We start from the raw sequence: 15,158 nt of genomic DNA on the forward strand, positions 1-15,158 counted from the left end.
TCGTTTAGTGTATGTCCTTCTGTTAGGACAAAATGACAGATAGCCATTTTCTTCTTACTTAAACTGTAAAATAATGAACATAACAATGATCACAATAAAACCATTATATTTTAAGCAATTTACAACAGATCTAGACTTATAAAGAATTCATATACTTCTTTAATATTTAGAATAAGGCTAAACTTCAATTTCATGAATGTAACCATCCTTGTATAATATATATTTACCCTTGAAAAATAATATGCCTTACATGTTATAAATATTCAACATCTAGACCCCCAACCTTTGTGACTAGGGATGGTTATTATGAAGATTAGGAGAAGTTTAAAGTTATATTTTCATATTTTTGAAAGCTAATGGCCAGGGATAACAAAACTAGTATTGATTTTAAGATTTTTATTTCAATATTGTGGTTAATTGTGTGTGATACAATGCTATACATGATTTTTCAGTATGGATGCGAACTGGTTCTAAGCCTGCGGATATTGATCAGTTTTAAAGCCATACTGGAAATGGTTTTATTATTCCTGAATTCCATTTAATTTAATTTTCTGAAAATATATTCCTTTCCTTATCTATATTCTTATTTTATCATATTGAATATACAGTATAACATAGAAATAAAGGAAATGTAGTTTGAAGATTGTTTTTATAATCTAAATTTTTAACAGTAAAATCTTAAATTAAATGGATGTTTATTAGTAGCTACAATATAATGATTAATTATTTTTTGGGGGGGGAGGGGGAAATTTTTCAAGTGATGATTTCTCTTCGGGGGGTTGTACCCACCCCCCAAAATAGTTAAAAATCTTCCCAGTACCAATGAGAAGAGGATCCTTTGGAACAGACAGACAGAGAAATAAACATCCTATTACTTTGTTATAAGGATGGCAGAAAACAATACACTTTGGGATATTAATGATAATTTAAACTGTTAGAAAATTTAAATGCCAATTTTTAATATGAGTTTAAATGTGGTATGATTGGAGAACTTGAGCTCAACCATAGACGTTTATTTAATATGTAGAGCTGTCATGGATCTTGATGCAATAAAGCAAGCCCTTTTGTAATTGTTGAAAAATTGTAAGAATATGCGTACCGAAGTTGTCGCAAATATAGGTATTAAATGATAAGCATTTACGTTATCCCTGTTATGTAGGCACAGTAATGGGTATAATATATTACTTACATATTCCTATAAACACAGGCGTACTCAGAAATTTTATAACTCATACGTCCTACCCTTTTTATTTTGAGGGGTGGTATTACTTTAGAGATTTTTTACAGCTGATTTTAAATGTGTACAAAATCTAGGTACATTTTAATTTTGGGTTTAAACAGAACTTCCAAGATGAAGGATTTGCAGTATTATTAGGGATCTGAAGGGATAAGACAATGGACGAAACATTGATGTACATTCCCTATGAAAATACACAAATTTACCCCTTCTATAGATTACAATTAGTGGTTGAAACGTTTTGACACTCAAAATTCAAGCAAAGTCTCCAAAGTTGTTAGGCCAACAAATAAAAAAATGTTAATAAGTACTTTAAGGACTAATATAATAAACAGCCCAATGTCGCCTCCCTCCCTGTATATATACATATATATATATATACAGTATGTATGTAAATATGTAAAAATATGGTTCATGGTTTGATAACCTAATTATGACGAAGCGAAAATATGGAATACATAAACAAGGACGGTTATGTCATATGGTAGAAAATTATAATTTCAACATTCAAGTTTGACCATCAAGGAATAATTAATTGTAAACTTGTGTTTTTAGGTATACATTGTTGAAAATAACAATATGTCAAAATGTAAATTAAATTTAATCTATTCATTCTCATATTGTCTTAAATTTTAGTTTTTGTGAAACATCACACTAACCAATTAAATTAAACATTAATAGTACAATTTTTATATTGTCAATTCACAATTTTTCGAAAATATGAAAATTGGATTGAACTAGGGAACGAACCAACGTATAGTCATCGATAATAAAATGACGTCATTCCATACAAATGACCAATGATAGTCTAGTATATGTACATTGTAATTGACCAATGGTAAATTATAAACTGGCCTAACATTGGTCATTTGTATTGTATGACGTCATTGGACAATTTACGCTGCTTCCTAGTGATCAAATTTCATATCTAAGTTTAGTGTAAATGCCAGCAAATAAGTACTAAACACTTATGGTACACAATGGTTTGGTGAATCTTAGTTTCTGTTCTATCCAAAAAAAAGACAAACAAAAAAGAATATGACATGTAGAATTGTAGAGTAGCCCCATCACTAATAAATTAATATGAATATTTGTCTTATTATTATATTATTTATGAGTTTTCTTTCTCAATTATATCAGTTAGGGAGTTGAATCCATTTTTATAGAAGCAGAAACATAATCTATGATTATGGTTTGGACCCTCTAAAACTATAATCTACCCTTCCACTTTCCCCTCTCTTGGTGAAGATATCTTCAACGCCGATACGATTTTTGAAATGTAAGATTCCACTTTTGCCTCTCTTGGTGAAGATATCTTCAACGCCGATACGATTTTTGAAATGTAAGATGCCACTTTCAATAGAGGCGAAACTAGAATCATGGTTTACATTTTTAATATCTATGTTTCTGTAATCTTCCATTACTTTTTTAACATCGACATAATAGAAATGTACCATACTAGTTTAAAATTATGTCAAATGTGAAAAAAAGCATAGATTTTATATATAATTTAAACATTGTTGTATATTCTTAATTAATTAAACAAAACATACAAAGAGCCTTTTATAAAAGATGTTTTGTTTATTTAAAAAAATACTTTTAAAAGTGTATCAAATGAGTAATCAAAATTATTTTAGGAAAGTCGTTTATTAATTAATTCAATTGTATATATTTGTAATTTTTTTGTTCAATTTATTTCATGGTAATATTTCCCTAGTAATTTCTCACCGTGTAAGTAAGCACTAAAAGGTAAAGATAAAGTTTAACTTTGGCCTATGCTATTTAATACCTATATTTGCGACAACTTTTACTACACAGAAACTCCCAATTTTTAACAACTATAAAATCCCTGCCCCTCTCGGAGAGCCTCGAACCCGCAACATACGGATAAGGAAACCAACATTCTATAAATGAGCTATATTGGAGACCAATTATCAGTTGTGAAAAAAGACAATGTATACAAAAAACTTATTTCTTATAGTATACTTTAAAATTTCACATTATTCCATGTCTGTCATCATAGCTCAGGGGTAGAGATGAGGTTCCAATCAGAGAGTTTTCAGTTCAAAACTACCCAAACACTAAATTTAATTTTCACTGTCTGAGATAATAAGTAATACAAAATTTTAAAATATTTTTAATCATTTACATTATACATTATACAGTACCTTAAAATATTATTTTAAATGCCAAAGTATATAATAATGCCAAAGTATATAATATTGAAAAAATATTGTTTCAGTGGTGGGTCTTGAACCACCCTCCTTGACATCTGAAATTTGACGCCTTAACCAAAAGAGCTATTTCAGTATGAAAGATTTATATATGTTTTACAGTCTTCTTTTAAATGCCAAAGTATATAATATTGAAAATTTTTTTGCTTTAGTGGTGTGTCTTGAACCACCATCCTTGACATCTGAAATCTGACGCCTTAAGCAAAAGAGCTATCTCAGCATGAAACATTAATATATGTTTTACAGTCTTCTTTTAAATTCCAATGTATATAATATATGACATATGTGAGTGTTCAACAGTCTTATTTTAAATGCCAAAGTATATAATATTGAAAATAATATAGTTTCAGTGGTGTGTCTTGAACCACCATCCTTGACATCTGAAACCTGTTGCCTTAACCAAAAGAGCTAATTTAGCATGAGAGATAAGTGAGTGTTCAACAGTCTTATTTCAAATACCAAAGTATATAATATTGAAAATAATATTGTTTCAGTGGTGTGTCTTGAACCACCATCCTTGACATCTGAAACCTGTTGCCTTAACCAAAAGAGCTAATTTAGCATGAGACTTATGTGAATGTTCAACAGTCTTATTTTAAATTCGAAAGTATATAATATTGAAAAAATATTGTTTCAGTGGTGTGTCTTGAACCACCATCCCTGACATCTGAAACCTGTTGCCTTAACCAAAAGAGCTAATTTAGCATGAGACATATGTGAGTGTTCAACAGTCTTACTTTAAATGCCAAAGTATATAATATTGAAAAAATATTGTTTCAGTGGTGGGTCTTGAACCACCATCCTTGACATCTGAAACCTGTTGCCTTAACCAAAAGAGCTAATTTAGCATGAAACATATGTGAATGTTCAACAGTCTTATTTAAAATGCCAAAGTATTTAATATTGAAAATAATATTGTTTCATTGGTGTGTCTTGAACTACCATCCTTGACATCTGAAACCTGTTGCCTTAACCAAAAGAGCTAATTTAGCATGAAACATATGTCAGTGTTCAACAGTCTTATATTAAATGCTAAAGTATATAATATTGAAAATAATATAGTTTCAATGGTGTGTCTTGAACCACCATCCTTGACATCTGAAACCTGTTGCCTTAACCAAAAGAGCTAATATAGCATGAGAGATAAGTGAGTGTTCAACAGTCTTATTTCAAATACCAAAGTATATAATATTGAAAATAATATTGTTTCAGTGGTGTGTCTTGAACAACCATCCTTGACATCTGAAACCTGTTGCCTTAACCAAAAGAGCTAATTTAGCATGAGAGATAAGTGAGTGTTCAACAGTTTTATTGTAAATACCAAAGTATATAATATTGAAAATAATATAGTTTCAGTGGTGTGTCTTGAACCACCATCCTTGACATCTGAAACCTGTTGCCTTAACCAAAAGAGCAAATTTAGTATGAGACATATATGTATGTTCAATAGTCTTACTTTAAATGCCAAAGTATATAATATTGAAAATAATATAGTTTCAGTGATGTGTCTTGAACCACCATCCTTGACATATGAAATCTGACGCCTTAAGCAAAAGAGCTATCTCAGCATGAAACATTAATATATGTTTTACAGTCTTCTTTTAAATTCCAATGTATATAATATATGACATATGTGAGTGTTCAACAGTCTTATTTTAAATGCCAAAGTATATAATATTGAAAATAATATAGTTTCAGTGGTGTGTCTTGAACCACCATCCTTGACATCTGAAACCTGTTGCCTTAACCAAAAGAGCAAATTTAGTATGAGACATATATGTATGTTCAATAGTCTTACTTTAAATGCCAAAGTATATAATATTGAAAATAATATTGTTTCAGTGATGTGTCTTGAACCACCATTCTTGACATCTGAAACCTGTTGCCTTAACCAAAAAAGCTAATTTAGCATGAGACATGTGTTTGTGTTCAACAGTCTTATTTTAAATGCAAAAGTATATAATATTGAAAAAATATTGTTTCAGTGGTGTGTCTTGAATCACCCTCCTTGACATCTGAAATCTGACGCCTTAAAAGGCGAATATAGGTTTGATATGATATGGGCTTATTTTAAGCGTGCAATTATATAGATTATAAGTAACTTAAAGACATTGACATATTTAACTGTATAAGTCCGTTTCTAGCCTAAAACCGAACTGATTCGTTGATATAATTACGCCATTTCGCGTAACTTGTGTGGTTCCCTAAGAAATCCAAACATCCCTGCATCACACAAGGCTGCGTCGGAAGGTTGTATTAGAAAGCTTTTGTTCAATCATAGTCATAATGAAGACGAAAGGAATGGGAAAAAAAAGGATGCTGCAACTTTTACTTTTGATCAAATAAATTTTTCATAACATAATTTTGTAAAAGTACATTGAAAAAGGGAGGGCTGAAAACTAATTTTAAAAAAATATTTCAAAATTAAAATATTATGTTTGTTTGCTAAAAGTTGCATCATGTTTGTGTCTTTACCCAGGCTACAAAGGGTAAATATATTTTACATATTATATATTTTTATATAAATAAATTGTATTCATCATGAATAAATCTAAAATCTTAGTAGAGAAAATAAATTTAAAAACTTAATATTTATCTTTATGATAGACTATAAAGCAAAATTTTTGACGCAATTTAAAATTTGAATAAAATACTATATAATTAAATAAAATAAACATTTTAATTATCATTTAAGATGCATGCCAATGAAATAATCAATTAAACTTAAGAAAACTAGTCAAAAAAAGTCTTGTAAAGGGCTAAAATAAACGATTTTGTAGGCCATCTCATTTATTATATGTTGAAGAAAACACGAAAACTGTAAAATTTACTATAGGATTTTTTTGAATTTTTAAATTTAACATAGATATTATAAAACTATGCATTGGCACCTTTGTTATAAGCTCATATCATATCGAACCTATATTCGCCCTTTAAGCAAAAGAGCTACCTCAGCATGAAACATTAATATATGTTTTACAGTCTTCTTTTAAATGCCAATGTATATAAGATTGAAAAAAATATTGCCTTAACCAAAAGAGCCACACAATCATAAGACATATATATATGTTTTACAGTCTCAGTTTAAATGCCAAAGTATACAAGATTGAAATAAAATATTTCCCCTTGCCTTCACCTTTCTTTTCCATCTCTGCATTAACACAGCATTCTTTTTATAAGAACTTACCTCTGTTTATGTTACAACATGTTGTGATGAACACAACATGTTTTCAAAAACATATTTGATGTTGTCTTTTTTTTAAATCTAAAGAGAGAGTGAAATAAAGTGTATGAATTAAAATTTCAGTTTAGTAAATTAAATTTTAAATTGGTTATAAAATCATGCCAATACATTATAAAGATTCTAAGAAATGTAAAACCAATTTGGGCAGGTATTTTCCAAGAAAATTATCTTATCTTAAAATTTTTTTCTATATTTTCTAACGTATAGGGTAACAACAAAATTGTTCTATAAGATCATAATAGGTAACTAGCCAATAGCGAGATGGTTATATTGAGCCAACTCTAGTATGTTATAACACATACTTAAGACTTAAAACTTAATGTAATGAAAAGCTTTCACTTAAAGGGAGTGTGAACGTAAAAATTTCTCATCTGATTATAAAAACGTAACATTTTCTAAGCACATTTCACTACATTGATCAACCAAAAACGTCCTATTAACAAAAATATCTAGAAATAATGCATTGATTTTATGGTATTTTTGGAGGGAAAAAGGAAAAAACAAGGAAAATCTGAACATTTTTGTTTCTTAAAATGTTTGTAGGGGTATTTAACTTGTCATATAACAATTGAAACAATTTAGTTACTGTTAAGGAATTTATTTTGTAATATAAAATTGCCAATTAGTTTTTTTATAACGTAGTAATTAGGTAATAAAGATCTATCTTAACCCATTAGTGCCGAGCGCCACTTTTATGGGCCGATCGAGCTGAAAATCTCAGGGAAGCTTTATAATGGTCAAAACAGAATTCCAATTATTTTGTTTTGCTCTAGTGGCGTGCACAGGAAAGTTGAAAAAAAAACGGTTCGGCATGGCCATAAATGCCCAATGGGCATTGAGACCCGTTTTGGGCGGTTTCTGCTGGCATTAAAACCCGTTTTTTTCTAAATACCCGGTTATTTTAACAAAAAAAAGAAAAATGTAATTTTTGAACGCCCAAAGTGAGATGAACACTTTTTAGAACTTTGATACCATCCGTAATTGAAAACTACATAACCTCATGTAATCTATAGAGCTACAAGTAATATACGAAGCGATTTATATCACATTTAGTGTTTTGGCTATAGGTACCACCCTTTTTGGTTAAAAAAGCCCGTTTGTCGAAGTTTTAAAACACACACACTACAAAAAAAGAACATATAAAAATTGGGTGATAAATATCAGAAAAAGAGCATAAAAATATTGGAGGACACATATAGAGATTACTAGGGTATACTTATTAGGGTGGCTCAAGAATAATAAAATCATAAACAAATATTTAATGGTTGAAAAGTTAAAACCGGGTAATAAAACCAAAGCTGAGCCGGGTTTTAAAACTGCCGGGTATTTATGGCCATGCCGAACCGGGTCATAATAGGGCGTAAAAAAACGATAAATTATTCATATAAAAAATAGTAATTTGAATTAAACGATTTCACAAATAGATGTACTTGTTAATAAACTTTAGATTTCACAAAAAAATCAGCAACTTTACTATAAAAACAAAAAAGTTAGAAAGGGTATTTTGAATTCACCAAAATGTTCGTGGTTTTCAAATTTTGTTGAGCTATACCAGCAAACGGAAGTAAGCAAAACTGCCTGCTCCAGGGGGAAATGAAAACCAGGGTAGTAGAGGGGGGATTCATACTGAGAATGATGCAATTTGAAGACTGGAAACCAGTTATTTTTGTGATTTTCTGGAACCGGGTGGAACCAGGTTTTAATACCTGGTTTGTCACTAATGGGTTAAATTTGTATTATTGACAAAAAATACCTCAAAGTCTACAAAGGGTTGAATCTCATAGGTTATTTAAAATAATGATATTCTTTTTTATTGTAATGGACAATAAATAACCCACTTTGAAGAATTAGTTTACACTTTTATCAGACTGTTTATAAAGAAATATTGCACCTTTATTATTTACAAATTTGTAATTAAAGGCGGGGGAGAGATGGGCTATCTAAAGTTACTTGGATACTAATAAAATAACCTGTTTCTAGCTTTGTTATTGTATTTGGTTTTCAATAAAAAATATTACTTATTTTATCAATTTTTAAGTAACTATACATTGGTTTACAGCAAGGATATTGTTAAAAGTCAGCTCAACCGTTAGGAAAAATAGAGAACTATGTCAAAAAGTTTAGTTTTAGCTATAGGAGGAAAAAAGACAATTAACTGCACATTTATATATCCGGAAATTTTTCCCCCAAACTAGGACATAGTTAAAATTTTCGGAAAAAAGCCGTTTTTTTAAAGAACGAGAGACAGTTTTGCCCTATATTTGAGATTATATTAATGAGATGATGTTAAGGTTTGATAATCTGATGAGAAATTTTCTCGTTCACAGTCCCTTTAAGCAAAGCTAACAAATAAAATTATGAAACATATCAGGGATATAAAGAGATAAGACAATGGCCGATAAATTAATGCACATCCATAATGATGACGCTCTAAATAACCCCTTCTGTAGATAAAAATTAGTGGTTCCAACATTTATAAACACAATTTAATCAACCAATCAAAATTCAGTAAAAATCCCCAAAGCCAATGAATAGAAATTGTTGTTGTAAAACTTTGTGTACTATTGTAAGAAGCAGTCAGTTGTCTCCTCCCTCTCTGGATACGAATACTAACTAAAAAAGAATAAAATGCGATGGTACTCTACAATTCACTTTTCTGCCTGTCCGTCATTCTGTCCATGGTTTTTTATGATTTTCCAGTATGGCTACGAAACCAATTAATATCCGATGGATCAGACCCGTCTAATCCAAACTTGAAACCATGTATTGTATTGTATTATAGACATTTTTCTACAAATAGTAAAGTAAAAAGTTGTAATATGAACACCAGTTTTGTTAGATTTGGCCTTCGCCCCTTCAGGGCTAACAAAACTGGAAAAACAGATGCATTAAACAACTAATCTTGGCTGTTTAGTTTTGACAATGCCAGTTTTCATCAACCAATTAAGATTAAATAAAAGTAAACAAATTTATAAATCCAACAAATGTTTATAAAACTTTGGGTACTACTGAAATTTAAACCCTCCCTTATTATAGTCATTATTATTAAGACATAGTTATAGAAACCTGCAAACCATAAGAGTGATTATTTTTAGACATACATATAGCTAGACTTCTACCAACCCTTTTTGTAGAAAACGTCGCTTAGTTAGAAGCAATAACATTTTGTATGTATCTTATCATTTTATATTGTACTAGCGGCTACGCCCCTAGAGGCCTCTAGTGGCACTTTAAATGTTGTTGTTTGTTAAAATTAATTTTTTATGTACGATACCACCTTATTTGACGTTGAAGAACGTTGAAGAAGACGTTTTTTGATTTTTTTGTCATTTCTCTTGGGAGGGTGGTGGTACCCTCCCCCAAAATAGTTATAAACCTTCCCGGGACTTATGAGAAGCTACCCTGTTAAGGAGAACCCGATCGGTTCAGCGGTTAGCGAGATCCTTCGGTACACACAGACACACAGACAGACACACAGACAAACATCCTGTTACTTTAGTATAAGGATATAAAAAGCTTCGTCAAATGTTTTAAATGGACATTCAGGACTTTCTGATATCGAGTACAGGGTGCTACTGTCCTTCTCATTCTGTTTTCTCATGTTATTATAGACAGAATTTATTTAATTTTTCGTCCATTTTTCCCTCCCTGTATACAACTTTTATTGATCCCAGGGAGGTAGGGAACATAGGACTGAAATTACCTTCCTAGCTGGTCCAAAACCTCTAGGTACTTTAATTCAAGTTTATCGCCACCAGGGATCTGATGGGTTTAAGACAATAGCCGATAAATGGATGTACATTCCCAAAAATACCTCTACTGTAATTTGCCATCAGTGGTTAAAACGTTTCGACACTATACTAAATTAATTAACCAATTAAAATTCAGTAAAAGTCCCCAAAGATGTTAAGCAAACAAAAATGAAAACATTATTGTAAAACTTTGGGAACTAGCATAGAGAGAGGTGGACAATGGACTGTTTATTACACTAGTCCCCAAAGTTTTACAATAACGTTTTCTTATTGGATGGCTTAACAACTTTGGGGACTTTTATTGGATTTTGAATGGTTAGGTTATTAAGTACTAGCAGCTTCGCCCCTAGCCTCTAGGAGCTTTGCCCCATGAGGTAATTTTTAAAAAAAATTTAAAAAATAAAAAAAAAAAAATTTAATTCTGGTGCTGCGCCCATAATTTATGAGCATCACCAGAATATTTTTTTTTGGGGGGGGGGAATTTTCATTTTTTGGGGGGTTGGGGTTTCCCACCCCTCAAGAAAATAGCTTAAAACCACAACAGGACCAATAGGTATATACCCTGAAGAGTAGAATCTGATCGGTTCAGTTGTTACTGAGATCTTAAGGGACAGCCGGATGGACAGACAGATAGACAGAAAGACATCGTTCTACTTTGTATTATAGATATATAGTAGATCAAAATTCAGTAAAAGTCCCCAAAGTTGTTAAGCAAACGAATAAGAAAATTTATGTTTTGAGATTTCTAATATAAAATTTTCTTTAAGATAAACATTTTCTGAAAAAATTGTTCTAGCTTCAAAAATAAGGAAATTACATCCATTTAACATTTTAATTAACCTTAAAAAGAAAGTTGTTAAATGAAAGGGTGAAGTAAGCAAAAAATGACTTTGTCTTACTTAAAGTCGGAAATTTATTATTTAACAGGGAACATGCACAATTTTTTTGCCATCTAACTCTAATAGGAGCTGAGATGATATGTGGGGGGGGGGGGGGGGGGCGTTGAACTATTAAGGTCCGGAAATGGGCCTGATTGTTAAGTGTTAGCAACCTTTAATTTTAGGTCCTTTTTTTTCTTAAAAACTTCAAACTAATAAAAATATAAAAAAAAATAACTAATATGTACAATTTCTACTATGTCGGTTTAAATATATGATATGTTATCTTGAATGTATCATTCCAGTTTTGTCTCTATTGAAAGTAGAATGATACATTACTATTATGTCGATATAAATAAGGAAATCAATGTTTATGAATACGCTGATATGTAAACATGAATGTATGATTCCAGTTTCGCCTCTATTGAAAGTGGAATCTTACATTTCAAAAATCGTATCGGTGTTGAAGATATCTTCACCAAGAGAGGGGAAAGTGGAAGGGTAGATTACAGTTTCAGAGGGTCCAAACCATAATCATAGATTATGTTTCTGCTTCTATAAAAATGGATTCAACTCCCTAACTGTATATAATATTAAATATGTTAAAAAGGAAAATAAATAAATAAATATAAACTTTCACTTAAATTGTCAAAACAGTTTTTTTTTAAAGTCTCGATTCATGTTTATTTTTCTTTAAATGGAATTAAATTTTAACCCAAAACTTTATTTACATATTATGAAGTTAATCTTTGTCTACTTATGCTTTATTTTTCAGAGCTTTAGAAGTTTTAAGTAATGTGTTGTGTTGGCCAAGGCATAACCCATTCTCTTACAATTAGTGTCACGTAGCAGCATGAGATACCATTTTAACGTCTCTAGCATGACGCACTTTGGACCAGAATCGAACCCGATACCTCCCTGATTGCATTTATGCTAATAACGTGGATTAATTGCGATAATTAAGAATATAATGGTCGTTGTTTTTTATGTAAATAGCTGAGTATCAAATACACAGAATGCATTTAGAGTCTTTCAATAAAAATAATATTATTTTTACCTGGTGTATAAATAAAAAATGAATAGTTTTTTATCCCATCTTATCTATAAAGCCCAGACAGTTTTCCACGGTTAAAAAAATATTTTCCTTTTATTTACCCAAAGGCCTGGGCTGATGAAGGCCTTCGCTAACAAACTTTGATTTTCATAACGAAATTTTAATAAGATACGATACATGATTTTTCAATATGACTGACAACTTTTTTAATCAAGTTCGTAAACAGTTATTTTGTTTATAAAGAGAATCTCAAATTCTGCTTATCATACATTCGACTCATCGCGATTTTGCAAAAATATAAAAAATGAGTAAATGTTAAATAACTCAAAAGTACCAAATTTGTAGACAAATTCCATAAGTCTTGAGACATATTTATTTTATTTCCTTTTTTATATCTAAATCCTTTCTCAGATTTATGATGAAAAGTGTTTTGAAGAGAGCTATAAAAACTTTAGTTTACTTTGTTTATTATATAATACAAGTTACAATAAGTGTTTAGAATTTATAGAGGCAATAAAATAACTTTTGATCATATATAATCTTCTTTATTTTTCTAAACAACCTTTTCTTTTCTTAAAAATATTTTTATAATAATTTATATAACTTGTAATCTTTGGGGATTAGAATTTTTCAGTTTGTATCAACAAGATTTTATAGATGTATATATTCTTATCCAGTAAGATCAGTTATACATTTTTAAGAAAAACTTAATAAGAATTCAGGGTAGGTGGTTAGCTTTAATTAGGGGTAAGAGTAATCATTCCTCCTGAGATATTAACCCATAAAAATTTCTCTTACTTTTTAAAAATATAATTTTAGTAGTAAAATATCTTTCCAGTTGACTTAAAAGCAAATAAATTTTAATAAAAATTTTCAAAAGTGCTTTTCTTTTGAAAAGTTTTTCTGCAATTCATATGCCTTAATGTCATTTAAATTAAGGGTTTATTAAAGAAAAAGAATAACTCTTGTTATCATATTATATCTATCTTGTTTCATATGCATGTGAAATAACAAGACCAACTTGCTGAAGTGTTTTCTTATCTTATTTTCATGTAAAAAAAATGTAATACTTACATAGAACATTAAGCATTATTGTGGATTGTGCTGGGATTCCTATTCCATTATCTGCCACACAAATATATTCTCCTCCATAATCCTTCCCAATGCTGGATAGAGTCAGGGATTCACCTGAAATAAATAAACTGGGACTGGATTCTTGAAGTTTTTGAATATTATTTAAAATTATGTTTTTTAGACTTGAAATGGAAGCTCTTTATGGTGCCTATAAAAAGGGGATAAATTTGAAAACTTTTAGCCAAAAAATCCAGAAATCTAAAATATGGATTATTCTAATATAACGTCATTTAGAATACTTTGGCAACATGTTTTTAAATTTATCCCCTTTTTTGGTAAGAACTATGAAGAACTTCTTTAAAATGTTGATTTTAAAAAGTCACTTAGGCTAAACAAAATTTTAAGTTATATTTTCCAGGAAAAAAACTGCTGGCTTCCAGACTTACAATTCATTAAAACTATAACTCTAAAACACACAAACATAGACAAAATTTATAATTTTTAAAAATTTTGCTGAAATTTTATTATGAAATGTTGGCCCTTGAAGTAAAATTAACAAATGGTTGTCAGATATGTTATAAAGATTTATCAGTTTATATATCACAAACCTTAAAACCTATTTCAAGCTTTAAAATTTGGTTTTAAAAAGGGTTTTCACAACTTGGAATCATTAAATTTAAAACAATTTTGGAATCAGTTCATTTTAAAATATCCTGAAATGCATCTTTTGTACTTTTGTCATTTTGTCAGAACAAATATAAATTTTCACTATGTCATCATTATGATAATAAATTCACAAAACTATTTGAAAACTAAATCTCATGCATATGAAAACATGAGAAAGCTTAAATCTTGAAAAAGGAATTATGCACATTTTTCTTGATTAGAACTCATCTAGAATTTTGCAGAACATTGGATACATCTAAAAGCTTTAATACAAAAAAAACATGTGTCATTTATTTCATTTACTGTTATATTTATAACAAGCAGATGTCCCTAGTGACCTCTAGGGGCACTTTAAGACGGTGGAAGTCGATTAACCCACATTCTTATTTAAGTTTTAAGAAGAAAACTATTTTTACGGTGAAAAATTTTATCTAGGGGCAATTTCTCTTAGGAGGGTGGTGGTACACTCTCCAAAATAATTATAAATCTTCCCACACCAATGAGAAGCTACCCCGTGAAGGAGAATCATATCAGTTCAGTGGTTAGCAAGATTCATTTGGTACACACAGACAGACAACAGGGATCCTGTTAATTTTCAATAAGAATTACTAAAAATGATTCATATATATATATGCATATTGTCAACCTTGTTTTATTATTGAATATCATTATTTTTCAATATGGTGTGATAATGAAAATTTCATCAAGATCAAGGGTCAAAATATGTTGAGGTAAAAAAGTGTAAATGATGGATTTCTGAAAGTAACAAAGTGAATATTTTTGCTTCAGTTAAATCTAGGATTATGCTGAACTGGTTAATCCAAGGTAAAATGAATAATTAATGCAGCATTTTGTGAATAAATTAAAAATAAAAATATATAATGAACACAGAATTAGATCTTTAAAAAACTAAAATTTGCATGATATATTAAGAATTTAGGGTTTTATTTAATTTTGATGCACTTTTTCTATTCAAATGTTTTAAGTTATGAATATCAAAGTATGGTGCAAAAATTTCA

At 29.8% G+C, this 15,158-nt stretch overlaps 1 protein-coding gene across 1 annotated transcript in view; it reads right to left on the reverse strand.

Moving 5' to 3' along the window:
* The window catches only part of LOC145324829 (opioid-binding protein/cell adhesion molecule-like), a 130,319-nt gene that overhangs the window by 52,496 nt on the left and 62,665 nt on the right, over positions 1 to 15,158 (reverse strand). The window contains exon 9 of the mRNA XM_080167505.1: positions 13,474 to 13,587. Coding sequence (XP_080023631.1) covers positions 13,474 to 13,587 — 114 coding nt within the window. The remainder of the gene's footprint in view (positions 1 to 13,473; positions 13,588 to 15,158) is intronic.

Source organism: Acartia tonsa, chromosome 7 (assembly GCF_053477335.1).
Source record: "Acartia tonsa isolate MP-2025a chromosome 7, ASM5347733v1, whole genome shotgun sequence".
Classification (NCBI taxonomy): Eukaryota; Metazoa; Arthropoda; class Copepoda; order Calanoida; family Acartiidae; genus Acartia; species Acartia tonsa.